The sequence below is a fragment of the Pygocentrus nattereri genome, chromosome 15 (assembly GCF_015220715.1).
Source record: "Pygocentrus nattereri isolate fPygNat1 chromosome 15, fPygNat1.pri, whole genome shotgun sequence".
Lineage (NCBI taxonomy): Eukaryota > Metazoa > Chordata > Actinopteri > Characiformes > Serrasalmidae > Pygocentrus > Pygocentrus nattereri.
This window is the reverse complement of record NC_051225.1, coordinates 30,515,758-30,536,544: the sequence shown is the minus strand read 5'-3', so window position 1 is coordinate 30,536,544 and position 20,787 is coordinate 30,515,758. Positions and strand designations below refer to the sequence as shown.

At 39.7% G+C, this 20,787-nt stretch overlaps 1 protein-coding gene across 3 annotated transcripts in view; it reads left to right on the top strand.

Moving 5' to 3' along the window:
* The window catches only part of tle2b (TLE family member 2, transcriptional corepressor b), a 101,665-nt gene that overhangs the window by 50,875 nt on the left and 30,003 nt on the right, over positions 1 to 20,787 (top strand). For all 3 annotated transcript variants that reach the window (XM_017702277.2, XM_017702278.2, XM_017702276.2), the window contains exon 5: positions 16,271 to 16,333. In XM_017702277.2, coding sequence (XP_017557766.1) covers positions 16,271 to 16,333 — 63 coding nt within the window. The remainder of the gene's footprint in view (positions 1 to 16,270; positions 16,334 to 20,787) is intronic.

Below are 20,787 nucleotides of genomic sequence, written 5' to 3'. Positions count from 1 at the left end.
GGGTGAGGGCAGAGTGAAGAGCAGTGGAAATTGCATCCTCAGTCGACCTGTTTGCACGGTATGCAAACTGGTGGGAGTCCAGGGATGGTGGGAGCACTGTCTTTAGGTGGTTGAGGACCAGTTTCTCAAAGCACTTCATCACAATGGGGGTGAGTGCGACTGGGCGGAAGTCATTAGGACATGCAGCAGATGAGCACTTTGGCACCGGTATGATGGTGGATGTCTTCCAGCATGACGGAACAGCAGCCTGGGCCAGTGATAGGTTGAAGATATCGGTGAAGACCTTGGCTAACTGTCCAGCGCACGCTCTGAGGACACGTCCAGGGACGCCATCTGGACCAGCAGCTTTGCGTGCATGCACCTTGCTCAGTACAGACTGTACATTATCAGTGGAAAGTGTGAGGGGGCTTTCATTGTGGGGAAGACCACTCCACGTGCTGTGTTGGTCATTCCTCTGGTCGAAACGAGCGTAGAACTGATTAAGCTCATCTGGGAGAGAGGCACTGCTGGCTGAGGGGGTCAGGGATGGAGGCCTGTAGCCAGTGATTGCCTGAATGCCCTTCCACATGCGGCGGGGGTCAGAGTTGTGGAAGTTCTCCTCAACAGACAGTTTGTAGATGTACTTGGCTTTCTTAATCCCTTTTTTCAGGTTTGCCCTGGCTGAGCTGTAAGCCTCGGCATCGCCAGATCTGAAAGCAGCATCACGTGCTTTCAGCAGTAGGCGAACCTCTGCATTCATCCAGGGTTTCTGATTAGGAAAGATTTTCAGTTGTTTAACAGAAGTGACGTTGTCTATGCATGAGTTGATGTAACTCATGACTGCTGAAGTGTACGTGTCCAAATCTGTGTGAGATTCTGTGGTGGCTTGAGAGGAGAACACACTCCAGTCAGTGTTTTCAAACTGACGCTGTAGTGTAGAGATGGCCCCCTCTGGCCATACCTTAACAGTCTTTGTTGATGTTTTCACACGTTTGATGAGTGGCACATACTTCGGGAGCAGGAACAATGAGAGGTGATCAGACTGCCCCAGGTGGGGGATGTTTGTGTATATGTTTGTGTGTGTGTGTGTGTGTGTGTGTGTGTGTGTGTGTGTGTGTGTGTGTGTATATATATATATATATATATATATATGCGTGTCCCGCGACCATGACGGAGAATCGTCTTGGAGGATGGATGGATGGATGGATGGATGTGCGTGTGTGCGTGTGTGTGTGTATGTAATGGAGCTAATTAGTGAATAAAGAGGCAGAGTGTAGAAGTGATGTAACCTGTTTGGAATGAGAGAGAAGTGTGTGTGTGTGTGTGTGTGTGTGTGTGTGTGTGTGTGTGTGTGTGTGTGTGTGTGTGTGTGCGCACGCCTCTCTGTTGATCAGAAAGACTTGAGTTCCCTGCTGTGTGTTTGCATTTGTAGATGCATGAGTGCACATGTATCTAAAGACCTGCATGCGTGTGTGTGTGTCTGTGTGTGTTTATGTTTGAGCTGCTGTTGCTCTGCAAATGGTTTCTGTTTCAGCGTGAAATATCTCAGATATATTTACAATGTGATAAAATATCTTGCATACCTCTATAATTGAATCAGGTTTTCCATTAGCCAGTAAATACTGTTGTTGTTTGGCCAGTGAAAACTCGGCATGACAGCTACATTCATCTCCCCTCTACCACAATATCAAATTCTCTGGTAAATGATTACCGAAGTCCATATAAAATTTTAAGTAAATAAAATATGGCAGCATGTCCCTCACATGTCCTATACATGGGGAAGAGACCGCCGCAAACCGCCATTTAAAGGAGGACAGAGCTGCACCAAACAAAGACAAAGGAAGCTCCTTTTCTTAGTTATTCTAACATGTCCTTGTCAGTTTTTAAAAATGTCAAAAAGGCATTTATTTTGTCATAAATGTGGATCAGTTAGACAGACCAAGACGGTTTGTGTGCCTTTCTTCAGACAGCTAAAGATGTTGTTGATTAATAAATGTTATTAATGTCAACTGTTGTCTAGGTCAGCTTTTGCAGGTTATTCATTATTAATTTTAACACAGTGTTGTGACTCAGTTGCCCGAAGTAAACAATGAGAGAAGTCCATATTCACCTGTATGAATTAGTAACCTGAATTCAGGGGCCAGACTCACACTGTCCCGATAAGAGGGCCACACTTGAACAGCAACAGCTCAGCATCCTGTAGATGGCTTTATGGGGCTATATGGTCTATCAAAAGTACCAGTTGAGTAATCCACTACTTGAGTAATTCTATTGTCTTGCATGCAACTTAGATTGTTTTTAAGTTACTTTGTATAACTATCAAGTTTCACAGAATTTGTGTTGCATGCAGCTCACAACTTGCAATTAGTTATGCCTGGTTCACACTACACGACTTTTTCAGTCGTCAGGTTTTTGTGCCGTTCACACTACATGACTGGTTGTGCTGTAATCGCGAGTCTTTCAGTTGTTGTGGCTTTCACACTACATGACTGATCGGCGACACGGGCTCACGAATTAAACGACTTTCACCCTGGGGAATCGCCGACTCATCTGGCTGCTGTCCAAAAACACGACAACACACGAAAACTAAACTCTCGTGAGAACTAGCAATACCACGTAGAAGATAGGCCATTTCCAAAATGCACGTCAAAAAACAAGCAATCCGAGTTGTCACTGCGCTGATTTGTAGTGAGAAAAGAAAGAAGAAAAAGGAACGAATATGGACGAGACGATGGATAAAGGCACAGGGCCAGCAGGGACTGTCTGTTCTGCAGAGAGAGTATGAGGTGAATATTTTATCAGTGAAAACGTACCTGTCTGTTTGTACTGTTGTTATTTTTTGACGGTGACGCGGTTCTCTCTCTACGCGTTCCCATTGGCTGTAGCTGGACGCTGCTGTTGACTCACAGTCGCCGACTGGGCTAGATATTAAACATGCTAGATAATTGCCAGGCGTCTGTGATTAGTCGGCGACGGCTCGGCTTTTGAGAAAGCATTTACATTGTGCTTTGGGGTACACACACTGCATCCTTATAGACGTATATATATATATATATATATATATATACATATATATATATATATATCCATCCAAATCATTGAATTCAGGTGTTCCAATCTCTTCCATGGCCACACGTGTATAAAACCAAGCACCTAGACCTGCAGATTGCTTCTACAAACATTTGTGAAAGAACGGGTCGCTCTCAGGAGCTCAGTGAATTCCGGAGTGGTACCCTGATAGGATGCCACCTGTGCAACAAGTCCAGTCATGAAATTTCCTTGCTGCTAAATATTCCACATTCAACTGTCAGTGGTATTATAACAAAGTGGAAGTGATTGGGAACGAAAGCGGGGGACAGAGCGGGGTCAGCAGATGACTTTCTGCAGAGTCAATCATTGCAGACCTCCAAACTTCATGTGGACTTAGATCAAGAACAGCATAGAGAGCTTCATGGAATGAGTTTCCAAGGCCAAGCAGCTGCATCCAAGCCTTACATTACCAAGTGCAATGCAAAGCGTCGAATGCAGTGGTGTAAAGTGCTGCCACTAGACTCTAGAGCAGTGGAGACGTGCTGTCTGTAGTGACAAATCACGTTTTTCCATCTGGCAATCCAATGAGCGAGTCTGGGTTTGGCGGTTGCCAGAACGATTGTCTGACTGTATTGTGCCAAGTGTAAAGTTTGATGGATGAGTGAGATTGGTGTGGAAGAACTTGATTGGCCTGCACAGAGTCCTGACCTAAACCCGATAGAACACCTTTGGGATGAATTAGAGTGGAGACTGCAAATCAGGCCTTCTCGCCCAACATCAGTGTCTAACCTCAAAAATGTGCTTCTGGAAGAATGGTCAAAAATTCTCATAAACACACAGCTAAACCTTGTGGAAAGCCTTCACAGAAGAAGCTGTTATAGCTGCAAAGGGTGGACCGACATCATATTAAACCCTATGGATTAATAATGGGATGTCACTCAAGTTCATATGCGTGTGAAGGCAGGCGACTGAATACTTTTGGCAGTATAGTGTACAGTCACTGTCAAAGAATTATGAAAGTGTGTGTATTTATATATCCACTGTTTATATATATATATAAAATGTAGATCCACATAAACAAATATAACCTTTTTTCATAGACATTTGTGTTTATTTTAAAAGTTGCTACTGTGATTTTTATGATAAAACACTGAATGTCAGAATAACATATAGAACAATAAAATGCAGCATATCTAAGAAATTAAATGACTGACTTTTACTGATATTTACAGTCATTGATTCAGGTTCTGTTTGGCACTGCCGATGCTGCTTTTTACAGTTTTTCTACGATGTGTGTAGGAATATGAAATGAATATAAATGTTGGACGTTGCTGTGAAAATCCTGAAGTGGGGCAGAGAGCAGAGCAATGCTTAAAAATAAACATTTACTCTGGGCTGAGTTTAGCCTCAGGACTGTACTTCCTTATAAAAAAAGGCATTTCTCTGGAGAGCACACTGTATGTATGTGTGTTTGTGTGATTCTCCGTTTATTTGTCTGTGTATGTGTGTGTGTGTCCATATCCTCCCTTCTGAAAACAGTGTAATGTTTTCCATTCACATTTCACTGTATTTTTCTGTTTGTGTTCCTGTGTGTGTATCTGTGTCTGTGTGTGTGTGTGTGTGTGTGTGTGTATTTGTCTGTGCTTTGCTGCTCTCCTTTTCTCCCTCTCTCTCTCTCTCCCTCTCTCGCTCTCTCTCTCATTCTCTCTCTCTGTTTCTTTTCCTCCTTTTCCCAAATGGAGGGACCATCAATCAGTGAGAGAGAGAAAGAGAGAGACAGAGAGTGAGGAGGGGGCAAGCAAGGGGGAGAGAAGGAGGAGGAGGAGGATGTTGGCTTGGCGCCAGGGAAGAGATGCTGGCGCTCTGCCCAGAGGAAAAGAGAGAGAATGAAAAAAAAGGAGAGAGCACTAGAGCAAGCCAAAATGAGAGAGAGAGAGAGAGAGAGAGAGAGACTGAGGGAGCGCAGTGAATGATTGAGCGAGTGAGTCAGAGTGAGGCGGCGAGAGAGATAGAGAAAGGAGCAGAAAAAAAGAGAGAGTGATGGACGAGGGAGAAGAGAAATGAGGGGAAAAAGAGAAAATGAGGCCTTTATTGAATACCTCTGTGCCTGTGACCACAATCAGTGATTAGTGCGTCATTGCTAACAAATATTTGCCTTTCAGTGTTTGTAGAGTGAAAGGAGCTGCTCCATTAGAGCGACGGGGGGGGGGGGGGGGGGGGGGGGGGGGGCGCTGATAAGCCTCAGCCAGCGTTGGGGGGCAGTGTGTGCGTGTGTGTCTGTGTGTGTACACATTCAGTTCGCTCTGTCTTCTCACTCCTGGGTGAGCTCCCACCTTTTTCCCTCTGTCTTTCTTTTTATTTCTCTGTTTTTGTTTTCCGTTTTCTCCCTCTCCTATTTACAGAGTGAGATATTGGACACAACATTTCACATTTTGGCCTCTAAAACTGCAGCGTCTGCGGCCCGAGTGGCCACTTGCCTTCTTTTTTCTGCATTCTTTTTTGCTTTTAACCAACCTGCTTGGTTGGACACAGTAAAACACATTATAGATGATGTTCCGTTGGCTAAAGGTTGATGATATGACATCGGATCAAATAAAGCATAAAATAAGGCACGAGTTCCCAACCTTTTGCACCCTGCCGCCCCACAACCAGCCATGTTTCATGGCCCACAAGATTTAACCAGCACAGTTGTATTTAATGCAAGTAAATATAATAATAATGAATAATAAACATCCAAAACAAATGTGTAAGATTTTCTGTTTGTAGCCATTGATCCATGATAGATCAGTCAAAAAGTGAAAGGTTTACACCAACTTGTCCTGATAATATAAACATGCAGCAAAACACCAAAGTGTGGGTGCCCCAGTCAAATGACGTTCATTTTAATGCACAATTACAGTTCATTTGCTGAATTTAACATATCGGGGGGAAAATATATATTTTTCCAATATTAAACTCAAATAGTGTGCACAAAATTGTGCACTAAAATTTGCAAAAATGTCATATTTAACCTGTGTGTGGTGTTCAGGGACCCATTTTCAATGTTTACCAAAAGTAAAATGAAGCAATTTATTATTATTTTAACCCAAGAGCCCTGGGCCTTTGCTCACTTTCTGTGAAGAACATATAAAATAATACATTTTCAGTGACTTCACACCCCACACATTAATATTACACATGTGGTGTTGGGCTGAACCCACGGGGAATAAAAGTGTGGAGGTGTTGTGTCCTTCACTCTGTTCTCCTCCTACATGGCTTCCTGTTAGTGTGTGTGTGTATGTGTTTGTATATGTGTGTGCGTGTGCGTGAAGGTGGACAACATGGACAGGCTGCTGACTGGCTACAGCTGCTAAAGGAGTACCCTACACTGGCCACTTGTGATATTAAACATCTGGTATTTTCACATAAATTGTCATGGCTGTACTGATTAAAAAACAATAATGCAGTGGGTCCACCAAACCAGTGAGTAACAAACACATCAACACCACACAAGGTTCGGGGTCCTCTCTGTGTGGAGTTCGCATGTTCTCCCCGTGTCTCCGTGGGTTTCCTCCGGGTTCTCCGGTTTCCTCCCACAGTCCAAAGACATGTAGTCAGGCCAATTGGACATTTTAAACTGCCCCTGGGTGTGAGTGACTGTCTGTGTTTGTCTGTCTGCCCTGCGATGGACTGGCGACCTGTCCAGGGTGTATCTGCCTTCCGCCCGATGACTGCTGGGATAGGCTCCAGCACCCCCCCGCGACCGTGACGGAGAAGTGGCTTGGAAAATGGATGGATGGATGGATAAATTATGGTTATGTTCCCTGGCTAAATGTACTGATATGTACTCTTGAGGGTCCCACCCCAGTGACAAAAGGGCCTTACTGTCCTGATGACGGTTTAATACCTTTTTTAATGAGAGTGTAGGATCTTCTGAGTTTTGCAGATGACAGTCTAGCTACCAATGTCACATACATCAGTCAGACTACAGTAATATTTGTTATATATAAAATGATTGCTATCTATATATTGCAATGAAGTTTTGCATTAAAAAATAAAATGCTACCACTGAACCACAGAAATTAAGTTGTAAATAAGGTTGCATTACACCAAGAGGCTATCACGGCCAAAGCTAAAGAGTACCTAATGAAGTGGCCTAGACCATATGACATCAAGGAGAAATAGCTCGGCAGGAAGGACCGCCCTGGTTACTACAACAGTGATGTACCTATTAAAAAGTAACACTTGAACGTTTGGTACTGAGCCACACTTGTTAATTGTAAATACATTATTCAGGCTACAAATTCATTATTTTGGCCAGAATATTCTAAGTCTTGATGCAGATTGTATATTTGTATACCTCCTTTTCATGCTGTTTTACTCTTCACCATATTTTGTTCTCTCTCTCTTACTCACATGCACTCACTCACGCACACAGATGGCTATTCTGAAGCACACCTTGCAGCATTGGCTGTGACTGTAATGCAAGGGCCATTAGAGGAGCTCTTTCACAGCACAGAAAGAAACCCCATACGTATTCAGCCAACACACACACACACTGGGAATCAGAATCTCTTTTGTTCGCCAGTACGTTTCGTGCTCTGGAATTTGGCATATTTGGTGCTGCTCACGACAGAATATTTGGGGAGCTCAGAGAGATTTACATATTTCAGTATAAAATGTGGGCTGAAAAAAGTGCTGCATGGAATTTTCCTGATTTGGATGTGTCAGTCATTTCCACATGAACAAAATATATTACAGAATTTAGTCTTTAGATGTGCAGAAATCAGAGACCACCTTCATTCGTATCATTTCTAGTCAATGCACCTATTGAATTATTCATTTCAAAAAAAGATAACAGAATGCAGATACTTGAGCTAAATATATCACACAAGTGTGTCCACCTTTATTACAGCTTCCATTCTTTTCATTTTTTCTTTGCTTTTTTGTATTTTCAGCTGCTCATGATCTACATAATCCTAATTACAAGCCCGTTTCTAATAAAGTTGGGATGCTGTCCAAAATGTAAATGAAAAGACGTGCAAATCATTGAAACCCTATATTTTAATGATAAAAAGTACAAAGACAACATATCAAATGTTGAAACTAAGACATTTTTATTGTTTTTTTTGACAAACAGCAACACCTTCGACTAATTAGGTTAATTCGCAATAAGTCAGTAACATGATTGGGAATGAAAAAAGCATCCCAGAGAGGCTGAATCTTTCATCATCTTCCATACATTATATCAATAAAAGATTGAATGCGAGGGGCAAGGCTGAAAACTAATATTTGCTGGCCATGAACTTTTGGCCCTCATGCTGCACCGAATTGAAAACGGATACGATTCTGTCATGGAAATCACTGCATCTGCTCAGAAAGACTTCCAAAAACCACCAGTTTATTGCTGCATGCACAAATGCAAGTTAAACTGAATGCAACAAAGAAACCATGTATAAACAAGATCAAGGAACACTGCCACCTTCTCTGGGCCTGAGCTTATTTAGGATGGAGGTAAAGTGGAAAAGTGCCCTGTGGTCCAACAAATCAAATCCAACAAATCGGCATGTCCATCAGGCTAAAGAAGAGAGGGGGTCCATCCAGTTTGGTGTCAGCACACAGTTGAAAAGCCATGAAGATTTGGAGGTCCATTCGAGCACATGGCACGGGTGGTATCTGTGAAGGCACTATTAATGCTGAACAATATATACAAGTTTCAGACAACATATACTGCCATCCAGACGATGTCTTTTTCAGGGAAGGCCTTATTTCAGCAAGATAGTGCCAAACCACATTCTCCATGTATTACAACAGTATGGCCCTGTAGTAAAGAGTCTGGATGCTAAACAGCCTGCTGAACAGGCTAAACAGGCTGCAGTCCAAACCCGTCACTTATTTAAAACATTTGGCACATTATGAAATGAAAAATATGACAAAGGAGACCCTGAACTGTTGTGCAGCTGAAATATATCAAACGGGAACGGAAAACATTTCACTTTAGAAACTGCAGCCATCGTTCTCCTCTGTTCCCAAATGCTTACAGAGTGTTGGTAAATGAAGAGGTGATGAAACACACTGGTAAACATGCCCCCATCCCACCTTTTTTTGGAATGTGTTGCTGGCATCAAATTAAAAATGGGCATATATTTTTTCAAAAAACAATAAAATTTCTGTTTCAGTATTTAATGTCTTTGCCTTTGTATTATTTATCAATTGAATATGGGGTTGCTATGATTTGCACATCTTTGCATTCTGTTTCAATGTACATTTTGCACAGCATCCTTTTTTTGAAACGAGGTGGTTCAAATGTAGACTTCAAACTGTTCATAAAACCTTACCTTAAACCTTGTATCACTGTGAAGGAAACATAGTGGTGAAGATGAATGAATGTTGAATTTAAGGGAATTTCTGCACTTTTAAATACGCTGTCACTGAGGGGGTACGTCTTCAGTACCTTCATCTAGGGAACTTAATTGCACCATATTCCATTGGAAGTCTTTTTTCTTTTTCTTTATTATTCATTTTAGTATTAAAATGACTACTACTTTTTCCTTCCCTTTTAAAACTCATTGAAGATATGCAACTGGACCTTATGGACATTGTTGTTTGTACTTTGGGGCACTGAAATATAACTGTGCAGTACCCTTTTTTCTTGGAAGTTGGGTGTGTGTGTGGGTGTGGGGGTGTGTGTGTGTGTGTTGGAAGAGTTTAGAGTGGCTAAAAATTTGCCCTGGATTTCTTCTGTAGGCTACAGCAGCGCTGAAGGAGCAGGTCAATAGATGCTGTACCTCCGGTCTCTGCTTTAGAGGTTGTGCTAACTGTACCGTGCTCTCTCTGGCTGGGAGGTATCAGTGCTGATAGTCCACATGTGCTTCTTTTTTCTACTGGGTTGGTGCACATCTTCACTGTAGACTGCAGTCCATAATAGCACACAGTATGCTGTAGAACCGACCATGATGGGAGGTGATCACATGGTCAGTGGTGGGCATTTTCTCATTGCCATCATAGAATTGAGAGTATTCCATGTCCGCTAGCATGTATTGTTTGTACACCACCTACTACGGTGCACTTTGGGACCCCTGTATGTTAGTGGTATACAACTACAAAGAGTCCAAACAAGAGCACTATGTAGTGAATAAGGCATTTAGAACAGGCATCTCTCTATTTTGTCTGTTCAGTCAGATTCAGTCCAGTCCAACATTTGTTTTATAGCATGACTTCATACATTGTTTGTAAAGAAATTGATGACCAGCTGATTTCTCTCTCCCCTCTCTCTCTCCTCCCCTTAATACTCTTCTCTTTATTCTTTATTACTCTGTATGAACGTGGCGCGTTTCTAAAGGGATAATACAGTCTAATCTCTGTCACTGCTACGGTGTCTACTGCCCAATTACAGCTCTGCCAGAAAAGCCTCTCAGTAATTGGTCCAGCACAAAGAATACAGCGACCTAAAGAAATGTTTGCATACCAGACGGTGCTGCGCTTGAAGGATGTGATGATGTGTATGTACTTGGTCAGTAAGGCTAATGGTGGTAAAACTAGGACTACAAGCAAGGTCAAGATCAAACAATCGCCCAGTCTGTCCGCCCACCAATGTACACATACACGCATTCATGCACATATGCTCCAAAAATAACATAGAATTGTTGTTGAGTGATGTGCTGAAAGGGCAGAGCTTATTCCCAATTTGACTTTCAAACTTTCAGCCCTTCTGCTTCTTAATTTAAATAAGCTAACAGTGCATTAATCCAGTGTTGTGTTTATAGGCGTATCAGATTGTGCGTGCTAATTTGACGTGGATGGTCAGAGAAGTGCTCATTAGCAGTGTTTCCCCTGGATTATTTTGGATGCCTACAAAGCTACTAGTGCAGGGCCACAGTAGTATTATAATGATACACACACATACACACACTGAGTTTTATTTTCTCTATACATTTATTTATAGTCAGTTCATTTATGTCAGAGGAATTTATGTGACTGAATGCTTCATAGTTCACAAAGAAAAACAATCAACATATTTCCATGTAAATTTGTAAAAATAGCTCCTTATACATTTGAGTTCACTATATGACTTTTAAAATCCTAACAGATTATAAAAAGACTGGGCATCTCACAGTAAGTGACTGGTTTTTGCAGCTTTTTTTGTATGATTGAAATATTGGGGATCACACACTACTCGACTTTTCAGCTGTTGAACCAAACAGAACTCTAACTCTCGCATTTTCATTACTAGGGGACACAAATAAACAAACGTGGTGCAGCTGCTGCTGTTTTCTCTGCTGTTTGTACTGACACAGTAAAGAAGTAGTAGGTTAATATGTGTAAGTGAGACTCACAGATTTAAACATGTGGTTAGTGGTATTTTTAGAGTTTTAAATGTACATAAATTCGATTGTGCTCATGCCTTAAACTCAGCTCATTAAAAAGCTTTGTCCCACACGTGAGTGACTTTTTGCTATTTTTCTTTGTTTACTTGCTGTATTTTCTTCTTTTGTGCTCTCAGTTTTCATTGGCTATTGGAGGAATCCATTCAGATTGAGTCACTGACCAGTTTACACTAGATCATGCTCCGAGTCAGGTTGAAAAAAATCAAACCTGTCAAAACTGGTCCGAAACGCGTTCAGGAGGCCAAAAATCTGAGTCTGCGCCCTTGCACGCTAAATACTGTTTAGACAAGCTTTTAATTCATTTATATTGGGGCTTAATGAATGTGAGGTGATTGCTTATGTCTGCAAACATTCAGAAGGAGGAGCTCCCGCTGGTTTAATTGTTAATTTTGCAAATATGTTACGGCATATGAAGTTTTTCAGAGGTATCCTGTGCATAGTTATGCTTGCTAGGCTATGAAGGATGAGTTTGTTAGTTTGCTACAGCGCCACCCTGAGGCAGACCAGTGCTACTTCTCTTGTTAATTAAGAACATCAAAGAAAGAAGCTCACCATTTTGCATTTTGTGCGTGAAGCTGTGAAACAATTACCTGAATTTGCATTTAAGCATCTGTTTTTCACCAACGGACAGCATATCATCATAAGTTTATAAGTTTCAGGGTTTTGAGACAGGCAAGGGGGTCCATTTAGGTTAATTAGGTCCCCCAGTATTTTGCACCTTGATATTAATGCATAAAGTATCATGAATGATGTATGATGATTTGAAAAGCTCACTAAAAACAGACTGGACACCTCTGACTTTTTATTATTTCAGGTTTTACAGGGTGACAAGCCTCATATATACAGCAGATTTTAGCCTGTTTTTTCCCCTGACTTAGTAACGCCACATTTTTCAGTTTTAACAAAACAGTCTTATATAGTGCAGCTTTAACAACTGATCAGTGTTTATAGTCTTTTGTCATTGTATCGTTTGTCATTGAGCACTTGGTACTGTTGTCAAAGCCAAAATTATGGAATAGGGATAAACATACATAGAAAATTGCTTGTATTTGAACGTGTGTCCTTTTTTTGCTATGAAATATAGGCTCTCTCTCTCTCTCTCACTATCTCTCTCTCTCTCTCTCTCTCTCTCTCACTATCTCTCTCTCTCTAAATGTGTGAGTATGACAGGGACTCTGACTGAGGACAGGAGAGAGAAGAGGTGAAGCAAGAGAAAAGGATGAAAGGAAAATAATGGCTGTGTGGGAAGATGGTTAGAGCGAGAGAGCACCTAGAGGGAGGAGAGAAAGAGGAGTGTGTGTGTGTATGTGTGCTTATGCGCGGTTATCTCTTTTTCTCTGAGTGAGTACATAATTAGTAAACAGTGTTGTGTGTGCGTGTGTGTGTGTGTGTGTGTGTGTGTGTGTGTGTGTTCTGGCAGTAGACTGAATCTGTTCAGACTCTTCAAGCCCACAGTACACTCCCCACTCTCATCCAGCCGAGAAAAATAGATGAATGAATAGCATTCAGCACACACACACACACACAAATACACACACAAACACACACATACACACAAACAACAACGGCAACGAGTGCAAGAGATGAAAAACAGAGAGATGTAGTCAGAAGTGCACATGAAAAATGACATCCACCAACACAGCTGAGCTTAATAGCTTCCTCTCGCTCTTTCTCTCTCTCTCTCTTCATTTCAACAGTTTCTATCGAAATCCCTTGTTCAAATACACTTTTTGAACAATACACTCTCGTCTAAACTAGAGCCTGATCAGCTCATTGCTTTACAGCTATATCAGGACTAATATAAGCCCTTAGTCATTACATCAGGAAAGAATTAGTGCATCTAAAGGCGTTTTCCCACTGCGCAAAGTATCGAAGCCTTTGGCTTCTGAAAACTGAAAATATACCTTTGGGTCATTGTACAGAAAAGTCTACTTTTTTATCTGTCCATAGGTGTCACTGGTGTTATTAATCGTCATTGGTGTTACACATAAGAACACAACACCAGTGACAGTAACACCAGAGACACTTTTAATGAAAAATGCATCTTACAAAATGGCTGCTACAGACATCAAACCACATGTTGTCATTAATGGAATATCCACTAAAAATGTCATTTCACCGTTTGTGTTTTCACAGCTACCTAAAAATGAAGTAGGTACCACAACTTTCATAATATATTTTATATAATATTTATTTGGCATTTGTTTTCTTCATGTTACTTAAGTTCTTCAGTTCATAGTTCTGTATAGATTATTGCAGTTACAATTGTAGAAATTTTTTTTTACCACAAAATATGGCCTCACCCTTTACACATGACTTTGAGGATGAGCACTTCCATGATTCTTGGAATTCTGAATAATTGATTTAAAAGCCAGTACTGATAAATTGATGACTAAAGAAGGAGTAATTGTTTAAAAAGCTTAATGTTTTATTTAAAAAACATAAATAAATTGTAACACTAACATGTTTTTCTGGTGCAATATATCTGTCAACGCTATGGACACAAAAATGACTCCTTTTCTATTGGCCATTGGTCAGTACTGAAGGATCCAGTTTAATGTTGTCTGGTACCTGCTCAGTATTGGTACCAGCAGGACCTAATGGCACTCGAGGGCATTCTGATCTGTCTTTGCTAACACTGGCTGCTAAACCAATGACAATTTAGCAAGTTCTTTACTGTTCCAGATAAAGACAAAGACACAGAGCCTTATCACATCATGAGTCAGTGCAGCAGAATGTAAACTGGGATGTGTTCATTGCTGTTACTTTGTGAAGAATGTGCTACGGTAACATAAGCTAGTTAGAAAGCTAACAATAATACTTTAGCATTTATGCTAGCCTCCACAAAACAAAGGTATTTTGCTCATATTTTCACACTCAACAGGGAAAAAGTTGAAGTTTTTAGACTCATGATTCTGTATAATCGGAAACAGTTCTGTGAGTTTGTGAGCACAGAACATCATTTCATGTCTGCCTATAAGCTGAGCTTACTGTTAATTAGCAACATAGCTAATTAGCTAAATTAGACTCTTCAGAGTGGCGTAAAACGTCCAAAAGGACAATTATATTGTTATGGTCTTTTACGTAGGTGGAAAATAAGCTAGAACTAAGGCTGTATGTTCCTTTGGGCCAGTTCTTGTTTTTAAATGTTCTATGGAAAAATGCCTTGAGTGGAAATGGAAGAATAGCGTGGTGCTCTGTTTGGCGAAGGTAGAGTTGTTCACAGTGTTGGCATAAACACTTTACCTCAATACAACACTTACATCAAGACAATGTAATGTAGTTTATAAAGCACCTCATCTCATTGCTTTATGGATGTTTTTTACTGCTTATGCTTGCATTATGAAGTCCCTGAGTAGGTTACACTTTAAGGTTGCTTATCATAAAATAACTTTCAATTTCTGAGAAAAAGCTGTTCATAAATACTGAACTATTAAAGCATTAATAAACGTCTCAGTGTTTATACATGTCTTATGAAGTCCCTGTGTATGTAACCTTCGATCAAAGTGTTTACCCTTAGTTTAAGGCCCCTTAATGTCACTTACAATACAATGCCCCTTACTTCATAAAACATCAGGACCACTGTTGACCAGATATTTTTTGGGTGGTGGATGAGCCTCCGGACAGCTGTGACACCACTTTATGACATGGTTAGTGTGTGTGGTGCTGGTACGAGTGTGCCAGGCTCTTCGATGCTGTCTGGGTTTTACACCCATCAATGTCATTGATAGGTTGAGAGTGGTCCACTGGCCAGAAATGTCCAGTCAAGCGCAGCTCTCTGGTCAGAAACTGAACACTGATGAAGGACATGAATAAGCCTTGCTTACTGCAAAGTACTTCAGTTGAACTTACATCTGATATTTCAACCTGCAAACTGATAATGTGGACTTTAAAAAACAAGTTACTGTTGTGAGTGATCTGCTCTGTCACACGCTTATATCGTCATGGTCAGAACAAAACTTTGTATCACTAAAAAGTGGCTTTACCAGAGAAGAACACAACATTTTTAGCTTTCAATGAACATTAATGCAACAAGACCATTTCTATTCGCCGATTCATTGTGAAATTTTGACAGGGTGGAATATTTAAACATGAATATATTAATAATATTATGTTATACCACACCTGCTTTACAACAGGTACTTTCACTTTACTGACTGTTTGTCATATTTTTGTTTAGGTTTACTATGTAAAACATGTTTACTGTGAGTACTATGTACTAACAAAGTCTAGAAAAAAACAAAAAATTTGATTTCACTTATTGATGCTGCGCTCATTCATTTTTATGGCTGATTCTGATGTGTTTACAGCCCAACTTGCTGATATTCTGGCCAGTCCTTATTAGCTTGTGTTTTTGTTCAACCTGAAGCTCACACTGTATGTGGTAAATAAGAACATAAAGCAAACTAGCACATTTCCAGTACTGTCTATTAGCTGGACAGCATTATTTGCTCTTTTATTAGCTATCCTGGCATTTTAATGTTTAAATTTGAAATCTTCCTATTTCCTATTTTTATTAAGTTTCCTATTTAAGTGACATTATTCAGATTAAGTGCTACACTGAAAGTAAGAGGCAGCTCTTTATTTAGCACAGTGAATCATGCATAATTATTATGCTACGACATTTTGGTATATGAGTAGCAGCGTTCAGACACTTCTACTTATTTGGGGGGGTTGAGAAGATTTGGAGTTGTGATACAGTGGATGGTGAGTGTATGTATGAATATTGATCGTGAAAATTCCATATCAGGTTTCACCTCAATATGCACCCTAAAATTTCTGTGCTTGTGAATGTAAATATAATGGATGCACTTTTCTAATGTAACCATTACTCGTGTGTGTGTGTGTGTGTGTGTGTGTGTGTGTGTGTGTGTATGTGTGTGTTTCTCTGACAGGCGGAGATCGTGAAGCGGCTCAGCGCTATCTGTGCTCAGATCATCCCTTTCCTCTCTCAGGAGGTATGCTGACATTGACTGACAACTTGTCTCACACTTTTCTCTCTCTCTCACTCTCTCTTTCTCTCTCTCACACACACACACACACACACATTCAGGGAAACTGTTTCATCAAACTGTTTCATCATCCTCGCTAAAACACTCAGATTTCCTCTCACATTTCCATCCATCCGATCACACGTCTCCAGCTGTATCAGAGCTGTTCAAATGAGTGTCAGCTAAATCGTAGACATTTGTTTGACATCACAAAACTTTAAAAGCAGCTACTGTTTCCAATGTCAGAGTAAAGTGATGTCATTTAACTGATCAGCTTGACTAAAATAAACACAGACTGTGGCCTTCACCGACTGTGACTCCAACCCCGTCACTTTAGAAAAGAACTATATGTAGTTGTTTTTAGTATTGTTTCTAGTATTGGTAGATTTTCAAATGTTTTTTGTGTTTCTAAAATTTGTAGAGTTCTTTGAAGTAGAGAATTGGTCGTATTATCTTATTTAGCATTGTTTCTAGAATATGTATAATTGTTGAGTTTATAGATTCGTTTCTTAATGTTATTTCTAAATTTGCAGAATTTTAGAACTGATACATTTATTGGTAGAGTATTGTTTTTTTATTTCTAGAATTCTAGAAGTTACAGAATTGTTTGCATTTCTAAAATTTGTAGAATTCATTGATATGTGAAATTGGTATCATTGCTGTTTTCAGCACAGAATTTTTCCCCTAACAACTGTTTATGCCTCATAATGCTATTAACATTATTCACTGCCATTTGTTCAAGTTGTTTATCCATATTTTATGTGACAGTTTGTAGTAATCAGTTTGTGTAACAACAATGTGTGTGACAGTAGTTTATGTAATATTAATTTGTGAGAGTAACTTGTGTGGCACTAGTTTGCATGACAGTAGCTTGTGTGACAGTAGTATATTTTACAGTAGTTTACGTAGTAGTTCTTTATGTGACAGAAGTTAGCGTAACATTAGTTTATGTAAGAGTAGTTTGTGTGACAGTAGTTAACGTAACGTTAGTTTATGTAGCAGTAGTTTATGTAACAGTAGTTAGCGCAACAGTAGTTTATGTAACAGTAGTTTATGTAAAAGTAGTTTGTGTGACAGTTTGTGTGACAGTAGTTAACGTAACGTTAGTTTATGTAACAGTAGTTTATGTAACAATAGTTTATGTAACAGTAGTTAGCGCAACAATAGTTTATGTAACAGTAGTTTGGTGACAGTAGTTTGTGTAGGAGTAGTTTGTTTTACGTAGCAGTACTTTATGTGACAATAGTTTATGTAACAGTAGTTAGCGTAATATTAGTTTATGTAAGAGTAGTTTGTGTGACAGTAATTAGCATAACGTAAGTTTATGTAACAGTAGTTTATGTGACAGTAGTTTACATGACAGTATTTCACGTAACATCAGTTTATGTAACAGTAGTTTATTGAACAGTACTTTATGTGACAGTGTTTAGCATATCATTAGTTTATGTAACAGTAGTTTGCGTGACAGTATTTCGTGTAACATTAGTTTATGTAACAGTAGTTAGCAGTGTTGCAGTAATCTGTGTGACAGTAGTTTATGCCACAGTAGTTTGTGACAGTGTTTAGCATAACAGTAGTTTATGTAACAGTAGTTTACGTGACAGTATTTCACGTAACATTAGTTTATGTAACAGTAGTTTATTGAACAGTACTTTATGTGAAAGTGTTTAGCATAACATTAGTTTATGTAACAGTAGTTTATGTGACAGTGTTTCGCATAACATTAGTTTATGTAACAGTACTTTACGTGACAGTATTTCACGTAACATTAGTTTATGTAACAGTAGTTTATTGAACAGTACTTTATGTGAAAGTGTTTAGCATAACATTAGTTTATGTAACAGTAGTTTATGTGACAGTGTTTAGCATAACATTAGTTTATGTAACAGTAGTTTGCGTGACAGTATTTTGCGTAACATTAGTTTATGTAACAGTAGTTAGCGGTGTTGCAGTAATCTGTGTGACAGTAGTTTATGCCTCAGTAGTTTGTGACAGTGTTTAGCATATCATTAGTTTATTTAATAGTAGTTTGCGTGACAGTATTTCACGTAACATTAGTTTATGTAGCAGTAGTTAGCGGTGTTGCAGTAATCTGTGTGACAGTAGTTTATGCCACAGTAGTTTGTGACAGTGTTTAGCATAACATTAGTTTATGTAACAGTAGTTTGCGTGACAGCATTTTACGTAACATTAGTTTATATAACAGTAGTTAGCGGTGTTGCAGTAATCTGTGTGACAGTAGTTTATGCCACAGTAGCTTGTGACAGTGGTTAATATAACAATAATTTGTGAGACACGTAACAGTTTTTACGTAACAGTTTGTGGGGCTTAGTTTGTGTAACTACTTTGTGTAATGTTTATGCAAATGAACTTTTTTTTTTAGAAGAGTCATTTCTCAGACGAGTGCTTTTTACTCAGTCTGTCTCTGAAGCACTTCACGTTGCTTGTATTTTTTCAATCCTTTTCTGCCATGATGTTTTTATATGATACACCACTTCTACCAACCTTTTTGCTTCACCCACTTAAACAGCCATGAAGGGCACTGGATGCATAAATGACTGAAGAAGAATTCAGAGGTTGAGTTCATGTCTTGGGAGCTTTTTTCTTTCCACACTGAGTCACAGAAACACAAGGCCACTAATTTTCATGTGAGTAAAGGAAGACAGAGTGTTAATTACACTTCGTGCGTGCGTCAGGTGCATTTTCCACTCACTACTTCAAAGGCTGGGCTTGTTTAGCCCTCTCTTGCCTCTCCTTTGATGAGATTCCACAGTGATTTAAGAATATTAGCACTATGAATTTATTACTGTCATATTTCATTCTATTATGACCCACAGAGAAATACACTAACAGCGCAGTCCTAATAAGAGTCTCCCAAAAACTCATTAGAAGTTGCTAAATTATTCACTTGTTTTCTTTTCCGTTCAGGCCTTCTAGAAACAAAACATTTGTTAAAGCCATTTTTCAGTTAGCTTCTGTAGTGTGCGTGGATTGAATATGTTTATGATCACATTTTAACCTTAAATTTGTTATACAACAATTACTTTCTTTGTCACTATTCACTTATTGTTCAGGGCAAAGAAATTACAACAGTCGATTTATAGAAATAGGTTGTATTTGAATAGCAATTTTCATGACGTCGCCCCAAAGCAGCGTTATTAGGAACCTTATGAGAAAGCCGGGGCATGAAAAACTCCCAAAAAGCAAGAATAAGAAACGCTGAGAGAAACTACAAAAGATACAATGTGAGGCCATGTATAACTGTGTGAGACAAACCATAAAGCTTAATATTGCTGTGTGAGATGAAACATAATGGTGGGATGTGTGAGAAAAAAAAGTGAAACCATGAATGAGACAAAACATGAGGCTGTGTACAGCTGTGTGAGACCACACATGAATACGTATACATTTCCATGGGACAAAACGTGAACCTCTGTGTAAGGTAAAAAAAAAAACATGCACAGCTGTGTAAGAAAAAACATGCATTTACAACTTTGTGAGAGAAAATGGGAGGCTGTGTACAACTGTGTGAACATGAATCCATGTACAGCTGTGTGGAACTAAACGTGAATCCATGTACATCTGCATGAGACAAAACGCGAACTCATGTACAGCTGCGTGAGACAAAACATGAATCCATATACAGCTGTGTGGAACTAAACGTGAATCCATGTACATCTGCATGAGACAAAACGCGAACTCATGTACAGCCACTTGAGACAAAGCATGAATTCATGTACAGTTGCGTGAGACAAAACATATATCTATGTATAGCCACGTAAGACGAAACATGAGTCTATGTACTCCTGCGTGAGACAAAACATGAATTTATGCACTGCTGCATGAGACAAAATATATATCCATGTACAGCTACGTGAGACAAAACATAAATCCATGTACAGCTGTGTGAAACTAAATGTGAATCCATGTGCAGCTTCATGAGACAAAACTTGAACTCATGTACATCTGCTTGAGACAAAATGTGAATCCATGTACAGCTGCGTGAGACAAAATAAATCCACGTACAGCTGTGTGAGATGGAACCTGGTCCACTGAGTAAAAGCTCTGTGATAAAGTAGGCTGCTATGGCCACTACTGTGAGCTAGGATTCACTGACAGGAAAGGTCAGGATGATGTGTACTCAGTCTATGTTTACAGTGAACAGTGTGTGTGTGTGTGTGTGTGTGTGTGTATGCATGCAGGTGTTTTGAGTGTATGTGTGTGGGAGCAGTGTGCAAATAAGTGCCTCCCCCCTTCCTCTGTTTGCCTTTGTGTTTGACTGTTTGTTTTCTGGTTTGCATCACAGTTGTTTGTTATGTGTGTGGTTGAGGTCATTGTTTGTGGTATGTGTGCGAGCATAAGCACGTGTGCCTGTGCGCGTGTTTCTTTACTTGTCACCTGTGTTACTGTTTCCCGTCATC